The sequence below is a fragment of the Entelurus aequoreus genome, linkage group LG07, assembly GCF_033978785.1.
Source record: "Entelurus aequoreus isolate RoL-2023_Sb linkage group LG07, RoL_Eaeq_v1.1, whole genome shotgun sequence".
Lineage (NCBI taxonomy): Eukaryota > Metazoa > Chordata > Actinopteri > Syngnathiformes > Syngnathidae > Entelurus > Entelurus aequoreus.
This window is the reverse complement of record NC_084737.1, coordinates 78,845,548-78,869,418: the sequence shown is the minus strand read 5'-3', so window position 1 is coordinate 78,869,418 and position 23,871 is coordinate 78,845,548. Positions and strand designations below refer to the sequence as shown.

The 23,871-nt window shown below is 38.2% G+C and overlaps 1 protein-coding gene across 5 annotated transcripts in view; it reads left to right on the top strand.

Annotated features, from left to right (window-relative positions):
* The window catches only part of mib2 (MIB E3 ubiquitin protein ligase 2), a 127,454-nt gene that overhangs the window by 101,104 nt on the left and 2,479 nt on the right, over positions 1–23,871 (top strand). For all 5 annotated transcript variants that reach the window (XM_062054555.1, XM_062054554.1, XM_062054553.1 and 2 more), the window contains 6 exons: positions 2,892–3,046; positions 10,004–10,130; positions 10,237–10,503; positions 20,632–20,810; positions 20,885–21,078; positions 22,762–22,827. In XM_062054555.1, the coding sequence (XP_061910539.1) occupies positions 2,892–3,046; positions 10,004–10,130; positions 10,237–10,503; positions 20,632–20,810; positions 20,885–21,078; positions 22,762–22,827 (988 nt within the window). The remainder of the gene's footprint in view (positions 1–2,891; positions 3,047–10,003; positions 10,131–10,236; positions 10,504–20,631; positions 20,811–20,884; positions 21,079–22,761; positions 22,828–23,871) is intronic.

Here is a 23,871-nt window from a genome sequence, read left to right as displayed (position 1 = left end):
ACATTACTCTTTGTTATTTGACACCTTCTCATTACAAAGCAAACATGCAGGCAATCCTTCCGCATTCGCAATGAAAGCAAATGATTCGGTCCAAAAACTGTTGAATCCTCAGAATCTGAAGTACTTTATTAATCCCCGGGGGGGAAATTATCTTAAGTTGTTCTCCTCAGCTATCTTTCTCTTTCTCCCTGTCGTATCCATGGCCCATCACACACCAGCCGGTTTGTTTGCGACAGCTACCTGCCTGGCACCACGCCCAGCTGAAAGAAACGTGTCTCGCAGGCTAGGACGCAATTCTTTGTTGACAAAAATGTTGAAATTAATATTTATAATTAATATTTATTCTGCACATTGGAAAATGTTAAGAACTAGAGATGTCCGATAATATCCGGCTGCCGATATTATCGGCCGATAAATGCTTTAAAATGTAAAATAGGAAATTATCGGTTTCAAAAAGTAAAATGTATGACTTTTTAAAACGCCGCGCCAATAAACCTTAAAGACACTGCCTTTGCGTGCCGGCCCAATCACATAATACCTATGGCTTTTCACACACACAAGTGAATGCAAGGCATACTTGGTCAACAGCCATACAGGTCACACTGAGGGTGCCCTGTATAAACAACTTTACCACTGTTACAAATATGCGCCACACTGTGAACCCACACCAAACAAGAATGACAAACACATTTCGGGAGCACATCCGCACCGTAACACAACATAAACACAACAGAACAAATACCCAGAACCCCTTGCAACACTAACTCTTCCGGGACGCTACAATATACACCCCCCGCTACCCGCTACCCCGCTACCCGCTCTACCTCAACCCCGCCCCCCTAACCCCGCCCACCTCAACCTCCTCATGCTCTCTCAGGGAGAGCATGTCCCAAATTCCAAGCTGCTGTTTTGAGGCATGTTAAAAAAAATAATGCACTCTGTGACTTCAATAATAAATATGGCAGTGCCATGTTGGCACTTTTTTACATAACTTGAGTTGATTTATTTTGCAAAACCTTGTTACATTGTTTAATGCATCCAGCAGGGCATCACAACAAAATTAGGCATAATAATGTGTTAATTCCACGACTGTATATATCGGTATCGGTTGATATCGGAATTGGTAATTAAGAGTTGGACAGTATCGAATATCGGATATCAGCAAAAAAGCCATTATCGGACATCTCTATTAAGAATGTTTGTGTCATGTTTGCCCTCTTACAGAAACTATATTGAAAAATGTTCCATTTTCATATATGTTTGAAAAAGCTCCATGGAGCCACTAGGGCGGCGCTAAAGAGGGTCCCAGAGCCGCCGGTTGCCGACCCTCGCCTTATGATAAGCGACTTGTTTTCATAGATTGCGTGTTTCTCTTGTTACATCTGGTCAATACTGTCTCCGTTGTGTAACAGTAGGAACTGGGATATTGCTCTTTATGTTCCACACGAACGTATTTGAGTGACGAGCCGGAGAAGCTAGTTGACACAAAGTGATATGTATGTTTGTGTACCAAAAGTAATGCTCCACTGTCCAGTTTGTTGAGTCAGGACGAGACGGAACAAACTGAAACACGTCAAACACAGCATCGTCATCATCTCAATATGGGCAGCGTGGCTCGGTTGTTAGAGCGGCCGTGCCAGCAACTTGAGGGTTCCAGGTTCAATTCCCGCTTCCGCCATCCTCGTCACTGCCATTTTAGTCACTGCCATTGTGTACTTGTTTAAATGTCGCTTAAAGATAATGGGTTTCACTATGTAAAGCGCCTTGAGTCAGTCGAGAAAAAGCGCTATATAAATATAATTCACGTCGCAATATTTTTATGGATAAATGTTCGTCGTTTGGACAATGCTTGTGTCAAGCGGACTGACGTTACAGCGGGGCTTGGCTCGCCTAGTCGGCTGCTAACAGGTAGGACATGTTTTTAATGGTTTATTTCTGTGATTTAGACCTCCACTTCGCATGATCTGTCTTATTTCCAATGGTTGGAGGGCAGGATTGTATACATTTCTGAGCTTTATTGCTCAAAATTATGTGTTACTTGTGTAAATGAAGCAGGAACAGCAACGTGTAATAATATATTAACTAGTTATTGCTCAAACGCTACAACACTGTTTCAAAAACCACCAAAAATGACTTCAATCAACAGTGAGAACTCCAGCTATACTTGCAATTTAAAGCACAAAAAAAAGGGGAGAGACAGCTCGGATCTCAAATTACTCGTAAATTGAGGTACTCGGACGTTGAAGTACTACTTACTGTATGTTAAAAAAAAAAGTGCTTTAATTGGTGACATTCTAGTCATATACACTACCGTTCAAAAGTTTGGGGTCACATTGAAATGTCCTTATTTTTGAAGGAAAAGCACTGTACTTTTCAACGAAGATAACTTTAAACTAGTCTTAACTTTAAAGAACTCTATACATTGCTAATGTGGTAAATGACTATTCTAGCTGCAAATGTCTGGTTTTTGGTGCAATATCTACATAGGTGTATAGAGGCCCATTTCCAGCAACTATCACTCCAGTGTTCTAATGGTACAATGTGTTTGCTCATTGGCTCAGAAGGCTAATTGATGATTAGAAAACCCTTGTGCAATCATGTTCACACATCTGAAAACAGTTTAGCTCGTTACAGAAGCTACAAAACTGACCTTCCTTTGAGCAGATTGAGTTTCTGGAGCATCACATTTGTGGGGTCAATTAAACGCTCAAAATGGCCAGAAAAAGAGAACTTTCATCTGAAACTCCACAGTCTATTCTTGTTCTTAGAAATGAAGGCTATTCCACAAAATTGTTTGGGTGACCCCAAACTTTTGAACGGTAGTGTATGTTTGCTACAACAATCAATTCAAAACATTTTTAACATGTACTTTTTTTTTTATTCCAACGCAGGATTCTTACGGAGACACACCGTTGCACGATGCCATTGCTAAAGATCTCCGCAATATCATCGAGATCCTGGTCGCGGTGCCCAACATTGACTTTACTCATCAGAACCACAGAGGATTTAACCTCTTGCACCATGCTGCACTCAAAGGAAACAAACTGTGAGTGAAACATTTGATTATGTGGGCCCCTGGGTGAAATGTACAACCTATTTTTGCTCTAAAATCCAAATAATTCTGTTTTTTTTCCCCCACTATTGCCATCCTTAGTGCATATTCATTTTCTGCTTGAAAGAGAGTTCCACCGTATTTATCTAACAAAAAAAACAAAAAACTGAATGATATTTGTAACACAATTACGTTTTGAAGCATATCCAGGCCAGGCACATCATATCCACCATTTTTTCTAAGAGTGAATGTGCTATAGGTCTTTAGACCTGAAAGACTCCTGTGACTTGATATTTTTCACAGTCCACCAAGTCTGCCTAACCGCAATAGGGTTTGTGCTTTTTTGCTTCAGGGCTTCTTATGACCTCATTTGAACCAAATTATAGCAAAACCACAAGGTGGAAAATTGTCCCTAGCTCTTTTTTAAAGACCTGCTATTAAAAAAACAAAACTGAATGAGAAACACCAGCGCTCCCCGTAGAGTTCCTTACTTAGGTGATGCCACTTCATTCCGGGTTTCCGTTTTGTACTTTCAAATTGTGTATTATGTAATTTAATGGATGATAATGGTGAAAGTAAATTCCAACATAGGGAATTTCTTAGATTGGATTTTTAGGTATTTGAGTAATTTATCTGCCGCCATCTCTCCAGGTCAACTTCTTGTTAAAGTGTACGTGCATAAAACATCTCATTCTTTGGTGCAAGTTATATTAACCACCTGTGCTTTTCCATGTGAAAACCAAGCGTAACGTATTATAGGAACGGTTAAGAATCTGATAGAGATATTTTACAGGATGTTTATTTATTAATGTAAATTGTTTGTTTACAAGACAATGTGCACAATACACTATTCACAAAGAATCGATAGGTGCACCAGATTTAGCCATCAGCTAATTTCCAACAATAGTATACATGGTGACACACTTTCCTAAGCACTAAATACTAAATACTAGGGCTGTGAATCTTTGGGTGTCCCACGATTCGATTCAATATCGATTCTTGGGGTCACGATTCGATTCAAAAACGATTTTTTTCCTGATTCAAAAGGATTGTCTATTCATGGAATACATAGATTTCAGCAGGATCTACCCCAGTCTGCTGACATGCACGCAGAGTAGTAGATTTTTGTAAAAAGCTTTTATAATTGTAAAGGACAATGTTTTATCAACTGATTGCAATAATGTACATTTGTTTTAACTATTAAATGAACCAAAAATATGACTTATTTTATCTTTGTGAAAATATTGGACACAGTGTGTTGTCAAGCTTATGAGATGTGATGCAAGTGTAAGCCACTGTGACACTATTGTTCTTTTTTTTTTATTTTTATAAATGTCTAATGATAATGTCAATGAGGGATTTTTAATCACTGCTATGTTGAAATTGTAACTAATATTGATACTGTTGTTGATAATATTCATTTTTGTTTCACTACTTTTGGTTTGTTCTGTGTCGTGTTTGTGTCTCCTCTCAATTGATCTGTTTATTGCAGTTCTGAGTGTTGCTGGGTCAGGTTTGGTTTTGGAATTGGATTGCATTGTTATGGTATTGCTGTGTATTGCTTTGTTGGATTGATTAATTTAAAAAAAAAATATATATATATATAAACATTTTTTTTTTCAAAAAATAGATTTTTTAAAAATGAGAATCGATTCTGAATCGCACAACGTGAGAATCGCGATTCGAATTCGAATCGATTTTTTCCCACACCCCTACTAAATACTATTCACTTACACGAAACTGTATTTATTTTGGTCCCCCGCCTGACAAGCGGGGGACCATACACAGTGTGGAGTCGCTCACATAAGCACCTCCATTACGGCAAATAAACTGCATTTCTTTGTATTTTAATTGTCATTATCACGCAACATTAGCACTGGAGGCTAAATATGTGACACACCGAGAACAAGCCAGGCATGCTAATAGCTACGCTAACTAGTAGATTATTAAGAGTTAGGAGAGAGGACAATATAACAGCTGTTGGTGTGTCAGCTTATTTGGAGTCGGTACACGCCACGGAGGAGGGCGCATCGATTCATAAATTGGTGGTGTCGATACTAAGGGTGGTATCAGTATATGAAAGATACCAGAGTGATTAGATAGATTTTTGTTTTCCCAAATCATTTCATTGTTGTTTTTGTTATTGTTTACAAAATACGGGAATAATTCCCTGGACACAGGCGGACTTTAAAGGCAAAAAAACAAATGATTTAAAAGAGTAGAAAATAGTTTTTGGTTTAGTTTAGTTTTTGTGTACTATTGACTTTTTTTTTATTCAAACGTGTGTTTGATAAAAGAGAATAAGTGACTAGTATAAATAGTGGGTTGATATTGTTAAACTGTCAATAGCACTCACTATAAATACATTTAAAAACTGTACAGTTAACAAATGTGATCGATATTGTTATTGACCAATTTCACTCATGTATGACTCGATTCATAAATTGGTGGTGTCGATACTAAGGGTAGTATCAGTATATGAAAGATACCAGAGTGACTAGATAGATTTTTTTTTCCAAATCATTTTATTGTTGTTTTTGTTATTGTTTACAAACTACGGGAATAATTCCCTGGACACAGGCGGACTTTAAAGGCAAAAACCAAATGATTTAAAAGAGTAGAAAATAGTTTTTGGTTTAGTTTAGTTTTTGTGTACCGTATTTTTTGGAGTATAAGTCGCTCCGGAGTATAAGTCGCACCGGCCGAAAATGCATAATAAAGAAGGAAAATAACATATATAAGTCGCACTGGAGTATAAGTCGCAATTTTTGGGGAAATGTATTTGATAAAAGCCAACACCAAGAATAGACATTTGAAAGGCAATTTAAAATAAATAAAGAATAGTGAACAACAGGCTGAATAATTTTACGTTATATGAGGCATAAATAACCAACTGAGAACGTGCCTGGTATGTTAACGTAACATATTATGGTAAGAGTCATTCAAATAACTATAACATATAGAACATGCTATACGTTTACCAAACAATCTGTCACTCCTAATCGCTAAATCCCATGAAATCTTATACGTCTAGTCTCTTATGTGAATGAGCTAAATAATATTATTTGATATTTTACGGTAATGTGTTAATAATTTCACACATAAGTCCCTCCTGAGTATAAGTCGCACCCCCGGCCAAACTATGAAAAAAACTGTGATTTATAGTCCGAAAAATACGGTACTATTGACTTTGTTTTATTCAAACGTGTGTTCAATAGAAGAGAATAAGTGAGTAGATGAAATAGTGGGTTGATATTGTTAAACTGTCAATAGCACTCACTATAAATACATTTAAAAACTGTACAGTTAACAAATGTGATCGATATTGTTATTGACCAATTTCACTCATGGATGACCCGTATCAGAATCTGCTGTATAAACCTGTCCGGAACATCCCTAAAACCTACCTAACACACAGTATGACACACATGTACAGCAGGTACCCTCCGGTACTTCATAACACAACAGACAATTCCTCAGTCCTGCCTCTGAAATCCTCTCCACTGCTAACGACTCTGTAATTTGTAATTGATCATGCTGTAGTTAAAAGTAGATTGAGTGTTGCCACTGTGCTCACAGAGAGACACATCTGTCATGCTTTCATTACACTTGTGGAAACATTTACATTGTAATGGCAACATTATCTCAGGCAGTCTTTTTAAAGAGGGAAGAAATGGCTCCCAAGTATCTTGTAAAGTTTATTATGGTCTCCAACTGAATACAAAAACCACAGAATGGACCAAGAGCAAAGTGAGATACAGTGGATCTTATTCTAAGCACTGATATGCTATTGTCGTTGTATAATACACAAGTAATAGAATGACAAAAGTAATGTCACTGCAACATTACTGAAGAAGACTGACTCACGACTCAACCTTATGTCACGTAGTAGCACAAAGGCATCTTTTTATTTTTCATTGCACTTTTCAGAAGAACACAGAATCTGCTTAGTCTTCCTATTGATAAATAGTTCAGCCGCTGGTTTCTGTCCAAGCTTGTATCATGTGCCTGACACTGGCTAAAATGAGCTTTTCTTATTTTTTCTTTTTTTAAATTCTTTTTATTGAGTAGTGTATATTGATGCTCAGAAATGTTACAATAGAATATAGTCAGTTCAATGTGAGTCAAAACACACCCGCAAGTGAGGCCATGTATCCATTGCTTGTGCAATAGATGGATTCGTATTAAGCTAAAAAAGAGAAGCATTGTCTACTCCAGAGGTTTTTAACCTTTTTTGCCTCGCCGCCCAACTTGTCCATTACAGGGGGCCCCGGCGCCCACTCAAATATTAACTCTGAATTGGAAATCTTACTCTTGATTTTAATTCTATTCTATTTATTATAAACCTTAAAGGGGAACTGCACTTTTTTGGAATGTTGCCTATCGTTCACAATCATTATGAAAGACATGACGATTGATGTTATTTTTTATTTTTTTGTATTCTCAATATTCAATAAATGCGATCAAAAGTTTGCTTACAATAGAGCCTATAGAAGCCGCGCAATTCCGCCTACAAATCCCTTAAAAAAAACATCCAAACACCTTCATTGAGATTTGATATACATAATGTAAGTATACACTACCGTTCAAAAGTTTGGGGTCACCCAAACAATTTTGTGGAATAGCCTTCATTTCTAAGAACAAGAATAGACTGTCGAGTTTCAGATGAAAGTTCTCTTTTTCTGGCCATTTTGAGCGTTTAATTGACCCTACAAATGTGATGCTCCAGAAACTCAATCTGCTCAAAGGAAGGTCAGTTTTGTAGCTTCTGTAACGAGCTAAACTGTTTTCAGATGTGTGAACATGATTGCACAAGGGTTTTCTAATCATCAATTAGCCTTCTGAGCCAATGAGCAAACACATTGTACCATTAGAACACTGGAGTGATAGTTGCTGGAAATGGGCCTCTATACACCTATGTAGATATTGCACCAAAAACCAGACATTTGCAGCTAGAATAGTCATTTAGCACATTAGCAATGTATAGAGTGTACTTCTTTAAAGTTAAGACTAGTTTAAAGTTATCTTCATTGAAAAATAAGTACATTTTAATGTGACCCCAAACTTTTGAACGGTAGTGTATATGTAATGTAGTAACGGGCACATTTATAATAACATTTAAAGTTTACGTATTTTGATAATTTTAAGCATACACTGCGCATTAATTTAAAAAAATGCATCATATTTGCAATTTTTTCGCTTCATTACTGATTATTATTAACTGCAGACTTTATGAGAGCCAACACACATCATAAAACATCACTTACCCGTGCAAGGTCTGCTGTAATTAGGATGCCGACTGCTGGGAAGGTCATATATTCCCATTTGGGTGAAGAATGTGTCATAATTCTTAGGAAGAAACTGGGTGGGGGGAGGGGGGGACAAAGCGTCTTTTGTGTCGTTCTGGCCATTTTCGGGTCCTAAATGGCTGTCAAAGTTGTCAGAATACCTACTCAGACTTTTGATCAGGTAAAATGCATGATTTATAATCTAGAATACATTTACAGGGAGCAAGGAAGTGATGAAGCAGCAAACTCCATGATGTAAACATAGGCACACACAGTAGTAATCACGGCGACGCTATAAATAGTTCATCTGCGTTAGCGCTTATAATAACAATATCAGTAATACTTGGTTAATATCCAAGTCACAAAATGTAAATGGAGTATTGTGGGCGGTTTTTCAATGCTTATTTATTGGATTTCATGGGCGAAAAAGTGAAGCTCCCATTGACTCTGTTTTAAGCGGACTTTTATTTACATTTATTTAATATTTAGAATGCATTAAAAAAAAAAAATCCATCCATAGTCATGTCTTTCATAATGATTGTGAACGATAGGCAAAATCCCCCCCCAAAAAGTGTAGTTCCCCTTTAAGCTTAGGTCAGGCTAATTAGAAAAATAAGTAAGACAAATTAATTGACATACAATTATGCTCTGCTAACATAAATGAACTAAATTAAGAATGAATATGTTTCTTAACTAAACTTTCAATAAAATTAAAGTGCAAATGAAAACACAGCTTCACCACTTTAGTCATAATTTTTGCGCTTAAGAAACTTTTCTATGACTTTAACCCCAGACTTTTTCTGTTTGATATAAAACGGATGGATGGATGATATTGTCATTTCTGCCACAAGTGGTGGAAAAGTGTATTACAACTGAGTATCGCTGTAGCCCATACAGCCCACAGCTGAGATTTAGATATTTTTTTGGCGGCCCAACAATGGGCCTTATGGTTAACAAACACTGGTCTACTCTACACTAAAAACAAGATGTCATTCAAACTATGAACACACTTCTGACATGTCTTTAAGTTTATTATGAGTATTTTACACTATTTGTTAGGTATAATTCCTCCTATCTGTACTATTTAAAGCCGCTAACATCACACGCTTAACCACGGCCACGTCTAGTGACCGAGTGAGACCTCTTTTCCGCATACTGCTAGTCGGGCATTAAACGATAGCGAGATAACTCGTGTACAGAAATAGTAATGTTAGAGATGAAAAATTAGATTAACTCGATTTAAAAAAATTAAATCCGCTAATTGTGACACTGAAATTATTTTAGCACAATTACCGCTATAATTTGACATAATTAATTTTAACAGCAACATCCTGCTACTTAGCCTATTTGCTAAAAAAAACACAATTATTGAACTTACACCTCCCAAATCGGTAGCTAACATCAAATAAATGAGTTTGCAGATCTCCAGGCTCTATATTTTTGGACATGTAGTGAGTCCTGTTTTTGTTCTTTTACAAATATGTTCTCTATAAAGCGAGAATTAAGAAATTCAAAAACAACTGATTTAGCGCCTCCTCTCAAAAGAAGAGCAAACAAATGAGACATATTTCTGTTGGAACATCATTAGAGGGTACATTTTGCATGTAAGGAAGCCTTTTCAAAGTGTTATTAGGCATGGTGTGACTCTTCTATGCCGTGACAGGGCCACGGAGAAGATTCTAGGCCGAGCGCGACAGCTTGTGGATGTTAAGAAGGAGGACGGCTTCTCCGCCTTGCATCTGGCCTCCCTCAATAATCACCAGGAAGTTGCTGAGATCCTCATTAAAGAGGTGAGCTATATCCTTTCATACCCATAAGGTAAACATCATTAAATCATAGTATATTCAACTGTAGAGGTGCACTTTAATGAGACCCCCCTACCCCCCTCTCCCATAGGGCCGCTGCGACATCAACATCCGCAACAACCGCAACCAGACGCCGCTGCAACTGGCGGTGACGCAGGGCCACACCAACCTGGTCCAGCTGCTTGTAGCCGAGGGCGCCGACGTGAACATGGAGGACGAGGACGGCGACACCGCCATGCACGTGGCCCTGCAGCGACCGCAGCTGGCCAACGTGATGCTGAGCCCCCCTGTGGGAAGCAGCAGTAGCAGCACAGAGGAGAGCGACGAGGGATGTGCCTCCACGTCACTCTACTGCAGGGTAAGTAATGAGAGTGGACTGAAGAGGCCATGTTGGTGACCTGTGTGGTAGGAATAGTCCAATGTGTGCATTTTACATTTTGGCATCCACACACTAATAGACAAACATCTATGAGCTGCATTTTGCTCACAACTCATACCTGTATAAAGAAAACGCATGGAAAAACACAACCAACAGTACCCCCTATCCTTATAGATGCCATGCCACTATTAGTTGATATGTATCAAACAAAAATGTTTAAAATTGGTGTAGTAGATAGCAAGTTATGTATGAAGTGTCGGGCAGCTGAAGGAACTCTTGTTCATTTATTGTGGGAATGTCAGAGAATAAAAGAGTTATGGTTGAAAACAACAAAAGAAGCAATCACATTCCTTAATATAAACATCCCAATGACACTGCAAACTTGTATTCTTGGGGATCTCCATCAATTTAGTAACATGTCATCAAAGAGTAAAAATGCTTTTCTTTCAATATGCATAATAACAAAAAGGGTAATATTTAAAAAATGGATAGATGTTGATAGTCCAACTCATACTGACTGGTACACACAAGCTTTATATTATATCAGTAGAACAAACTGCATTTAGTTTAGATAATAATGAGTCATATATTGGAATATGGGATCCATTATTTAAATTTGTTTCAACTACTAAATGAACCAAAATATGACTTATTATATCTTTGTGGAAAATGTTGGACACAGTGTGTTGTCAAGTTTATGAGATGTGATGCAAGTGTAAGCCACTGTGACACTATTGTTCATTTTAAAAAAATGTTTATTATTTTTTATTAATGTTTTTAATGATAATATCAGTGAGGGTTTTTTAATCATTGCTATTTTGAAATTGTTACTAATATTGATGCTGTTGTCATTAATGTTCATTTTTGTTTGACTACATTTGGATAGTTCCGTGTCATGTTTGTGTCCTCAATTGCTCTTAATTGCTCTGTTTATTGTTGTTCTTGGTGTTGCTGGAGCGGGTTTGGTTTTGGAGTTGGATTGCATTGCTGTGGTGTTGTTGTGTATTGTTTTGTTGATTGATTAATAGATTAAAAAAATAATAATAATTACCTACCTGTCACCCATTTGATGCCTATTTTTTTTCCTTCTGTACAAAAATAAATTATAAATGGTTTTACATAAGGGGCAGCACGGTGGGGGAGGGGTTAGTGCATCTGCCTCACAATACGAAGGTCCTGAGTAGTCCTGAGTTCAAACCCGGGCTCAGGATTTTTCTGTGTGGAGTTTGCATGTTCTCCCCGTGACTGCGTGGGTTCCCTCCGGGTACTCCGGCTTCCTCCCACCTCCAAAGACATGCACCTGGGGATAGGTTGATTGGCAACACTAAATTGGCCCTAGTGTGTGAATGTGAGTGTGAATGTTGTCTATCTATCTGTGTTGGCCCTGTGATGAGGTGGTGACTTGTCCAGGGTGTACCCCGCTTTCCGCCCGAATGCAGCTGAGATAGGCTCCAGCACCCCCCCGCTAACCCAAAAGGGACAAGCGGTAGAAAATGGATGGATGGGTTTTACATAAGTTCAAAGACCCTGGTTTTCAAACGCAGCGCTTAGGACTGGGCTATTCAACTTGCAGCCCGGGAATGACGCCAAACCGGCCCCCAGGTTGAGTTCGAAACTTGGGAGACAAACATTTTTGCAGCAAATTCCTAAACACACAAGAGTGCTCTTGTTGTAAAGAGGAACTTGCACCAGCGTAAACACACTGGCAGACCCTTGCATTGACATTTTAACCTTGCTAGCAAACATAGAACACTGGGATCCTAAATTGTGATTTGCATAACTGAGGCGTTCCCCAAGGCACCCCTTTAAGTCCTCTCCTTTTTGGCAGTTAGTTTTTTTTCGTGATGTGATTTATGTGAGTAAGGTGTTGCTGTAGCTCGTTTACTTCAGCTGTAGTCAGTAGTCATTTGTTGAACGTTTTCAGTTATACTGGTCGTGTTTCTCAAGGTTCCATTTTAGGTACCGTATTTTTCGGACTATAAGTCGCAGTTTTTTTTTATAGTTTGGCCGGGGGTGCGACTTGTACTCAGGAGCGACTTATGTGTGAAATTATTAACACATTACCGTAAAATATCAAATAATATTATTTAGCTCATTCACGTAAGAGACTAGACGTATAAGATTTCATGGGATTTAGCGATTAGGAGTGACAGATTGTTTGGTAAACGTATAGCATGTTCTATATGTTATAGTTACATACCAGGCACATTCTCAGTTGGTTATTTATGCGTCATATAACGTACACTTATTCAGCCTGTTGTTCACTATTCTTTATTTATTTTAAATTGCCTTTCAAATGTCTATTCTTGGTGTTGGCTTTTATCAAATAAATTTCCCCCAAAAATGCGACTTATACTCCAGTGCGACTTGTATATATTTTTTTCCTTCTTTATTATGCATTTTCGGCCGGTGCGACTTATACTCCGGAGTGACTTATAGTCCGAAAAATACGGTACTCTCTTTTTCATCAGTCGGGGTATTTAACTGGTGGCCGACGAGTTCAGTTCTAAAAAAAACTTGCGAGATACTCACATCTTTGCAGAAGGTCCTAAAAACTGCAGAGCACTCCTGTAACTCTTACAAAATAATTAGACCAAAATCAAATGTCTATTGCAGAAGAAGCAGGTTCTCTGAAATATACAAAATAAGACTAATAGTGAACAGACAAGTCTGGCACCCGTGGTTCTTAACTTTCTGGAAATGTGGCCCCCAAAACAATTGAGTTGAATATCCCTGCCTTAGGACTTTGCTACCCAAAACAGCAGAACCTACCTAAAGACGTAAACTGTGTCTTTAATTGACGTGTTGTTCAGATGTTGTAAACAAGTTCCCTGCACAGTATCAGAAATGATCTTACATGATATGAAAATGGCAATCTTCCAGTTATTGGCAATTTGCTTCTGTGCTCGATGTATGCGTCCATTTGTCCTGGGTTACTGGGAACTATGGAACTTTAGACCAGTCTGCCTTTGTCCAGCCTGCCTACATTCTTTGTCCGTTATACGTTTGATTTCAGCTACATTTGTACTTAGCATATATTGAAATTGATAAAAATCATGATTTGTGAAAATATTAGTGCCGTTAAACAATATTTTTTAAAATCAGATTAATTCAACTTTTGAATTTTTGATTAATTGCAATTAATCACAGTACATTACTTGCTTGCGTAATTTGATTAAACTTTGAAAAAGACCTTGGTAATCTGTCACAGATGCTATTTTATTGTGAAAATATCATTCAGGAAAATTTTTGAAATGTTTTACTTGAATGCACGTCATTTATGTGCTAAGAACTTGCTAACAGTTTTATCTAAAAGTCCCATCTGGGTGTATTTTGATGCAAAATGTGTACAGCAGCCAGAGTCTCCTCTCCTCAAAATATGCCAAAATCATTGGGTGTATCAATCAATCAATCAATTAATCAAAGTGTATTTATATAGCTCTTAATCACAGGTGCCTCAAAGGGCTGCACAAACCATAATGACATCATTCATGATAAAGTGAGAGTTTGGTTCTTTTATGAATTTATTATGGTTCTACTGAAAATGTGACCAAATCTGCTGGGTCAAAAGTATACATACAGCAACGCACATTATCAATGTTGGTGATGTAGAAAAGTTACAATCAAGTCAAATTAGCTTCATGGCATGGCCTCTTAACTTCATGTGAGTGATTATGATTGACGACCCCTGTTGACTTATTTGAGCCCATTTAAATAGGGCTCATGTGATGCAGTCATTAGACTCGGTTACAAAGGCGACAATGGGAAAGTCAAAGGAACTCAGCACGGATCTGAAAAAACGAATTATTGACTTGAACAAGTCAGGAAAGTCCCTTGGAGCCATTTCAAAGCAGCTTAAGGTCCCAAGAGCAACTGTGCAGACAATTGTTTGTATGTATAAAGTGCATGGCACAGTTTTGTCACTGCCACGATCAGGAAGAAAACGCAAGCTATCACCTGCTGCTGAGAGAAAATGTGTACCTAATTTTCATGGTAAATTTTCCAAATGTTGTTTAGCACTCCAACAAGTCAATAATATCAACAAAACGCACCTTTGTGCATTCACGTACAGTATAAAACGTTTGGTGGACAAAATGAGACAAAGAAGGAGTGGAAGATTTTACATGTAAAAAAAAGGGACAAGCGGTAGAAAATGGATGGATGGATGTTCTTTCCTAAATAAAGATTGAAAAGTTAGTTACAAAAAAAATAGTGAACAGAGGCTTTATTATGTCTGTTGGCTGAGCAGTGGTTCCCATAGTAGAATTTCTTGCTGCTGACATGGGATCAATTGCCACTGACTGGTGATTTTAGCCGCCTTTCACCCAAAGTTGCTCACGATGACCCTGAACAGGACAAGCGACACAAAAAAGGGACACACTGACTAAAGAAGTGTCAATTACGGATCTAAAAGAAGATGCAAAAAGTGGTAATAATACAGATTATTATTAGTCTTTAAAAAGGTGAAAGCACTCCAATGGGCTGACAGGTTGATAGAGTAGTGGATATAGTGAAGTGAGGATAGTAAACAAAAGCCAGGCATGGAACGTTGAGGTGTCAAATGAGTAATAAATCAGTTACCTGGATGAAAACATTGAAAGAGTTAGTTTGTCTTACTGTGTAAACATGGCAAGATAAAATAAGTTAGTTGTTGATAAAGGTTATAAACTGCTTATACCTACATTAGAAATATTGCTAACATTGTAATCTCTGTTGTTTTACACTTCTCTTATGTATTTTAAAATGTATGTCTTAATGTATTTATTTTGAAACTGCTCTGTGACATGTGCTGTTGACCTCTTGGCCAGGTCACCCTTGTGAAAGAGATCTTGATCTCAAAGGGTTTTCTTATCTGGTTAAATAAAGGTTCTAATTGTAACTATAACAGTGAAACCATACTATAACTTAAAGGCCTACTGAAAGCCACTACTACCGACCACGCAGTCTGATAGTTTATATATCAATGATGAAATCTTAACATTGCAACACATGCCAATACGGCCGGGTTAACTTATAAAGTGCAATTTTAAAATTCCCGGGAAACTTCCGGCTGAAAACGTCTATGTATGATGACGTTTGTGCGTGACGTCAATGGTTGAAGCGGAAGTATTCGGACACCATTGTATCCCAATACAAACAGCTCTGTTTTCATCGCAAAATCCCACAGTATTCTGGACATCTGTGTTGGTGAATCTTTTGCAATTTGTTCAATTAACAATGGAGACTGCAAAGAAGAAAGCTGTAGGTGGGATCGGTGTATTAGCGGCTGGCTGCAGCAACACAACCAGGAGGACTTTGAGTTGGATAGCAGACGCGCTACCGTGACTACCTTGACTTCCTCCGTCTCCGGGCCGCCGACCGCATCAATTATCGGGTGAAGTCCTTCGTCGCGCCGTCGATCGCTGGAACGCAGGTGAGCACGGGTGTTGATGAGCAGATGAGAGCTGGCATAGGTGGAGAGCTAATGTTTTTAGCATAGCTCTGTCGAGGTCCCGTAGCTAAGTTACCTTCAATGGCGTCGTTAGCAACAGCATTGCTAGGCTTCGCCAGGCGGTACAGCATTAACCGTGTGGTTACAGGTCCAGAGTTTGGTAGTATTGTTGATCTTCTGTCTATCCTTCCAGTCAGGGGCTTATTTCGTCTGTTTCTATATGCAGTTAAGCACGATGCTATCACGTTAGCTCCGTAGCTAAAGTGCTTCGCCGATGTATTGTCGTGGAGATAAAAGTCACTGTGAATGTCCATTTCGCGTTCTCGACTCTCATTTTCAAGAGGATATAGTATCCGAGGTGGTTTAAAATACTCCGTGATCCACAATAGAAAAAGGAGAGAGTGTGGAATCCAATGAGCCCTTGTACCTAAGTTACGGTCAGAGCGAAAAAAGATACGTCCTGCACTGCACTCTAATCCTTCACTCTCTCGTTCCTCATCCACAAATCTTTTATCCTGGCTCAAATGGGGTAATCGTCGCTTTCTCTGTCCAAATCGCTCTCGCTGCTGGCGGCCATCATTGAAAACAATTGGGAAATGTGAGGAGCCTTTCAACCTGCGACGTCACGCTACTTCCGTTTTTTTTATCAGCGACCAAAAGTTGCGAACTTTATCGCCGATGTTCTCTACTAAATCCTTTCAGCCAAAATATGGCAATATCGCAAAATGATCATGTATGCCACATAAAATGGATCTGCTATACCCGTTTAAATAAAAAAAAATCATTTCTGTAGGCCTTTAATGTAGCAGATTTTTGACTGAGGTGGAGCTTTGAAGATTGTTTGAGCAGCATAAAAAAAACCAACTTCCCGCTGTGTCTCCCCGGGGGACATCTTGATTCCAGAGACCACACTGGATGAATCCATGTGCTGTTTTCTACCCTCAGAGGCAAAGTGTTACTCACTGTGGAGCTCTGTGTGATGTGACAATTTGACATTTCAAACAGAAGTCTGTTCTTCTCTGTGAAGTCATTTTTATTCACATAACGCGTGGCACTGCCATGCATTAAAAGTGCTGTTTAAAAAAAATCTACCCATACAAAATATGTTTTTCTTTTTTTTATAATTACTAATAACTCGGTATGTGTGGGAGCAATGCTTAAACAACTCAACATGGGGACTGTTCTACCTATCAGAAGCTATTTTTTACAATCACACAGACACATTTTTTAAATGTTCTTAATAAAATAGGAAATGTTTTGAAGTTATTGCAGATTTTGATGATCAGATGATTACATTAGGAATGCTGGCAACTCGCACAGTGGTTTGCAAATAAATACATACATATTATCATGTTCTTAAAAGGGAGGGGCATGGAAAAATGTTTTTATTAGAAAGTCCCCTTGAGGCGGCATGACATAGAATAATTGAGAACCACCAGTGTAAGCTAACCGCTGCACACAAAATAGGGACAATTTGTCCAAACATGACCCCTACTGTTTTGCCTGTGCTATTATTTTTCTGACAAATGCACCACATTTTGGTGCTGCTGTTGTCAAACCTCCTAGCTCGATATGCTCGAGGAAACACCCACTCTAACTTGATGGTGTACACACCTTCAGGGGACTGTCAAGCACTTGTCTGTAAAATATGAGCTGGATAAGTTGGAAAACTTCAAGAAAAATGGGCGGGACTTAGCAACTAATTCAATAAATCAATCAAACTGTATGTATACTTTATTTAGCCATGCTAATGTACAGGCAGGTTGCAAAACAAAGTGCTTAACACCTGTTTAAAAAAATACAACATAAAAGGTACTCATGCTCGCATGTACACACACACAGCACTATTGACAATAACAAGACATGGCATGGCACTGAGGATTGAGGAAAAACGCCACCTTTGAGAAAAAAATGAATAAAAAATAAAATTAGGGCTGTCAAATTTAACAAGTAATTGCATGTGATTATTTACAACAAATATTGCATTAACCTCTTAAGGCCCAAGCTGTTTATTTTAGGGCTGCAACAACTAATCGATTAAATCGATTAAAATCGATTATAAAAATAGTTGCTGATTAATTTAGTCATCGATTCGTTGGATCTATGTTATGCGCATGCGCAGAGGCTTTAAAAAAATTAAATAAAATAAAAAAAATTATTTAAAAAAAATAAATAAATCTTTATTTAGAAACTGCAACATTTACAAACAGCTGAGAAACAATAATCAAAATAAGTATGGTGCCAGTATGCTGTTTAAAAAAAAAAAAAATACTGGAAAGGATAGAAATGTAGTTTGTCTCTTTTATCAGATTATTAATCGAAGTAATAATCGACAGATTAATCGATTATCAAATTAATCGTTAGTTGCAGCCCTAGTTTATTTACATGCTTTTTTATTTCTCTTTGCTATTTGGGCTTATTGGACCCCAATTAGAATAAAAACTAAAAATAATCTTTTAATATGATGTACTTAGTCCATAAGTGCACAAACGTGTACTTCATGTGTAGTGACATGCACATTTTATTTTTTTTACACTTTTTTTTTCGAAATTCCATTGTATGTTATACTCTTCTGACACCACCAGATAGCAGTATAAGTGTCCATTTGTCGGCATAAGACCCCAATTCAGTAGTGTACACAATTTTGGAAATAAGAGCTAAAAGGTGCTGTCCACGCATGTGGCCACTAAGGCCTTTATGTGATTAATCTGCGCATGATTAATCACATCATTTATTTTGAGCGCACATAGTCCTCTATCTTAAACACGGATGGCTGCCATAAATGTAGCGTAGGATGCTAATTGCAAACATCAGTGAGGACTCTGACTGTTGGCAAATTTGACTTCAAAATACATCCTGACGGGACTTTAGATAAAAACCAAGGTAATTTGCATATATTATCGCAGCACAACAAGTTTAAAATATAATTTACAGTAAAAATAAACATGTTTTTGAGGCAGCCACTAACAAACAACGAACAGCAAACGTACAGCAAACAACGCAGGTAGAGTAAACAAATGTACCACAAACAACTTTTATAGCAACTGTGATTAATCCAGATTCAGAATTGTTATTATTCTGATTAAGAAAATGTATTTGTGATTGTGGACACATTTATTTGTGATTCATCACATATATTTGTAATTGAACTTTAGTGATATTTAGAAGGGGTATGATTATATAAGCTCTGCGTTTTCCTACTTCTTTTCAGACATGTCGAGTTGTATGTTTGTGAGATGTGAACCCGCGTAACCTTATATGCATGTCCAAAATATAAATAATACAATACAAAGATAAAATAGTGAGAATAATGGTTGTAAATACAACTTTCAGCATATCTGTGTTGCATGCACGCTTGCATGTCTTCCGAAGCATTCCAAAGCGGGCAGTATAGCTCGGTTGGTAGAGCGGCCGTGCCAGCAACTTCAGGGTTGCAGGTTCGAACCCCGCTTCCGCCATCCTAGTCACTGCCTATGTGTCTTTGGGCAAGAGACTTTACCCACCTGCTCCCAGTGCCACCCACACTGGTTTAAAAATGTACACTACCGTTCAAAAGTTTGGGGTCACCCAAACAATTTTGTGGAATAGCCTTCATTTCTAAGAACAAGAATAGACTGTCGAGTTTCAGATGAAAGTTCTCTTTTTCTGGCCATTTTGAGCGTTTAATTGACCCCACAAATGTGATGCTCCAGAAACTCAATCTGCTCAAAGGAAGGTCAGTTTTGTAGCTTCTGTAACGAGCTAAACTGTTTTCAGATGTGTGAACATGATTGCACAAGGGTTTTCTAATCATCAATTAGCCTTCTGAGCCAATGAGCAAACACATTGTACCATTAGAACACTGGAGTGATAGTTGCTGGAAATGGGCCTCTATTGCACCAAAAAGCAGACATTTGCAGCTAGAATAGTCATTTACCACATTAGCAATGTATAGAGTGTATTTCTTTCAAGTTAAGACTAGTTTAAAGTTATCTTCATTGAAAAGTACAGTGCTTTTCTTTCAAAAATAAGGACATTTCAATGTGACCCCAAACTTTTGAACGGTAGTGTAACTTAGATAATAATAATAATAGATTTTATTTGTAAAAAGCACTTTACATTGAGTAAACAACTTCAAAGTGCTACAGTGTATTAAAATAAATAAATAAAATAAAATACAAAATAAAAAGATAATAAAAAATAAAAACTAGAACAGCCAAATAGCTAAAACTAGTATGCATATATCTAAAATAAAATAAAATAAAAAATAGATATTGGGTTCCACAATGTAAAAGCGCTTTGAGTCACTTGAGAAAAGCGCTATATAAATATAATTCACTTCACATTTTGAGCTCAACCCATAGAGTACGCCACAAATGTTGTTTACGGTCAGGGTATGTTTTGTAGGCTTGTATGTTTTTCAAAAGTGACTTCCACATCAGTGGGTGTAGATGTCATTGTAACAATAAAGAAGGTCCTTTCCAGCCCACAAGACTGCAAACACTGCAGCTCCACTTAATATCCTGGGTACCTGCCAATAACCACACAGGCACTTTTTTTGAAATGGCTTATTGTATTAGAGGGGATCCTCTGACTACAGTACTTCCACATGCATGAATGACACTCCAATGGAAGAATATATTAACGTGAAGGACTTTTGAGATTTTCCTTTTCCTCTCGCCGTCATGCTCCTGCAGCTCAATGCGTCTGGTCTTCTGGGGACTACCGAGCTCAGCGTTGGAGCGGCCATCGCTTGCTTCCTAGCGCAGGAAGGGGCTGACATCAGCTATGCCAACCACAAGGGCAAGAGCCCCCTGGACCTGGTAGCAGACAGTGCCATGCTGCAGCTCATTAAGAGCTTCTCGGAGAAGTACAGGTGCTTTGTCTGCAAATAACAGGACTCTGGCTTTGAAGTTGTTGGCGTCAATATAGCTTTGTGTCACCTATCAGGTTGCAGCATCTGCAGGCTATTACAAGCGGCCAGGGCCCGAGCACAGCTAACCTGCGGCGCGTTCACACCACCCCCAACACCATGACCAATTTGGTTTTTCCCACTCCTCCGGGGCCCAGTGAATGCCTCATCTGTTCAGAGCTGGCTCTGCTGGTGCTCTTCTGCCCTTGCCAGCACAGTGTGGCCTGTGAAGGTGAGTGCATTCTTCTGCAGCCCCAGATCCTTCCCATGTGATTAAGAGAGCAAAGGCATTACAAGAAATCATATCATGCTCAAGCATGCTTTCACCTACATTTCTTGCTTTTTTCTTTCTTGTGAGCGCTCCTTACCGTGCTCAAGCGCAATACAACATGCATAAGCACATGCATAGTCAATGCCATTATTCCTCTCGCCAGTTATTAATGATAACCTATGGTTGCTATAAAACCTAAATTCTAGTCCAGTGGTTCTTAACCTGGGTTCGATCGAACCCTAGGGGTTCGGTGAGTCGGCCTCAGGGGTTCGGCGGAGGTCAAAACACACCCGACTCATCGTGTAAATAAAAACTTTTCCCTATCTGCGTATTACGGATACGGCAACAGCAGAAGTCTCACTGATTTGCAGGTGTGTAATTTGTTGTGAGTTTAGACACTGTGTTGGTTTTGTTTTTTGAACAAGGTGATGTTCATGCACGGTTCATTTTGTGCACCAGTAAAAAAAACATGGTAACACTTAAGTTAGGGGAACATATTCACCATTAATTAGTTGCTTATTAACATGCAAATTAGTAACATATTGACTCTTAACTAGTCATTATTAACTGCTTATTAATGCCAACCCTCCCGTTTTTAGCGGGAGACTCCCGGTATTCAGCGCCTCTCCCGACAACCTCCCGGCAGAAATGTTCTCCCGACAAACTCCCGGTATTCAGCCGGAGCTGGAGGCCACGCCCCCTCCAGCTCAATGCGGACCTGAGTGGGGACAGCCTGTTCTCACGTCCGCTTTCCCACAATATAAACAGCTTGCCCGCCCAATGACGTCATAACATCTAGGGCTTTTAGAGAGTAGAGTGCACAACTGCGCACACAACAAGGAGACGAAGCAGAAGAACGAGGAAGTTACAGACATGGCGACGCCGTCGACGAGCAAGATGAAGAAATACGCTTGCAAGTTCCAAAACGAATGGAAACAAGAATTTCAGTTGATCCAGGACAGTTCGAAGGGGAAGGTGTATGTAATTATGTTGCCTGTACATTTTGTAAAACAGACTTCTCCATTGAACACGGTGGCCGAGTCATGAACGGAGGAGAAGTTAAACAGGACAATACTGCCATCTACTGGATAGCCCCCGGAACACTGAAATTCAAGTATTTATTTTATTTATATGTATAATAAAATAAATATATATACATATATATATATATAGCTAGAATTCACTGAAAGTCAAGTATTTCATATATATATATATGAAATACTTGAGTTGGTGAATTCTAGCTGTAAATATACTCTCCTCTTAACCACGCCCCCCCGACCAAGACCCCCCACCTCCCGATATTGGAGGTCTCAAGGTTGGCAAGTATGTATTTATGCCTTATACGGCATGGCCTTATTATAACCCTAACCCTGGCCCTAACCCTAACCAAATAACGCTAAATTAAGTCTTTGTTACTTAGAATATGTTCCCCATACTAAAGTGTTACCAAAAACATATAACTTTGTCTTGAATTTGAAAAAAACCAACATTTTATTTTTCACTAAAGAAGGGTTCGGTGAATGCGCATATGAAACTGGTGGGGTTCAGTACCTCCAACAAGGTTAAGAACCACTGTTCTAGTCTTTCAAAATTAATAAATATTGTGTATTTTATTTTGTCTTCACCTTCTCCTTACTTTGACAGAGTGTGCCCATCGAATGAAGAAATGCATTAAATGCCAAGTAACAATCACCAAGAAAATTCGACAAGGTACGAACAAACCACCTCATTATATTCTCTGTATCCAAATGTGTTGTGAAGTATTTGTACTCCTACGCATACAATATATGATTTCATATCAAAGTTCTACATTTTTCTCTGCAAATGTTAATATTTCTAATCATGCTGTGAGATTGAGGGTTAGCTAATATTTTGTTTTTATAAAGTAGCTGCTAATGTTGGGGAATAAAGACAATATACAATATAAATTACCGTATTTTTCGGAGTATAAGTCGCACCTGCCGAAAATGCATAATCATTTTATTGTTGTTTTTGTTATTGTTTACAAACTACGGGAATAATTCCCTGGACACAGGAGGACTTTAAAGGCAAAAACCAAATGATTTAAAAGAGTAGAAAATAGTTTTTGGTTTAGTTTAGTTTTTGTGTACCGTATTTTTTGGAGTATAAGTCGCTCCGGAGTATAAATCGCACCGGCCAAAAATGCATAATAAAGAAGGAAAAAACCATATATAAGTCGCACTGGAGTATAAGTCCCATTTTTTGGGGAAATGTATTTGATAAAAGCCAACACCAAGAATAGACATTTGAAAGGAAATTTAAAATAAATAAAGAATAGTGAACAACAGGCTGAATAAGTGTACGTTATATGAGGCATAAATAACCAACTGAGAACGTGCCTGGTATGTTAACATAACATATTATGGTAAGAGTCATTCAAATAACTATAACATATAGAACATGCTATACGTTTACCAAACAATCTGTCACTCCTAATCGCTAAATCCCATGAAATCTTATACGTCTAGTCTCTTACGTGAATGAGCTAAATAATATTATTTGATATTTTACGCTAATGTGTTAATAATTTCACACATAAGTCGCTCCTGAGTGTAAGTCGCATCCCCGGCCAAACTATGAAAAAAACTGTGACTTATGGTCCGTAAAATATCAATTTAGCCAATGTGTTCTGCAAATTTGACCGTGACTATTCTAGCTGCAAATGTCTGGTTTTTGGTGCAATATCTACATAGGTGTATAGAGGCCCATTTCCAGCAACTATCACTCCAGTGT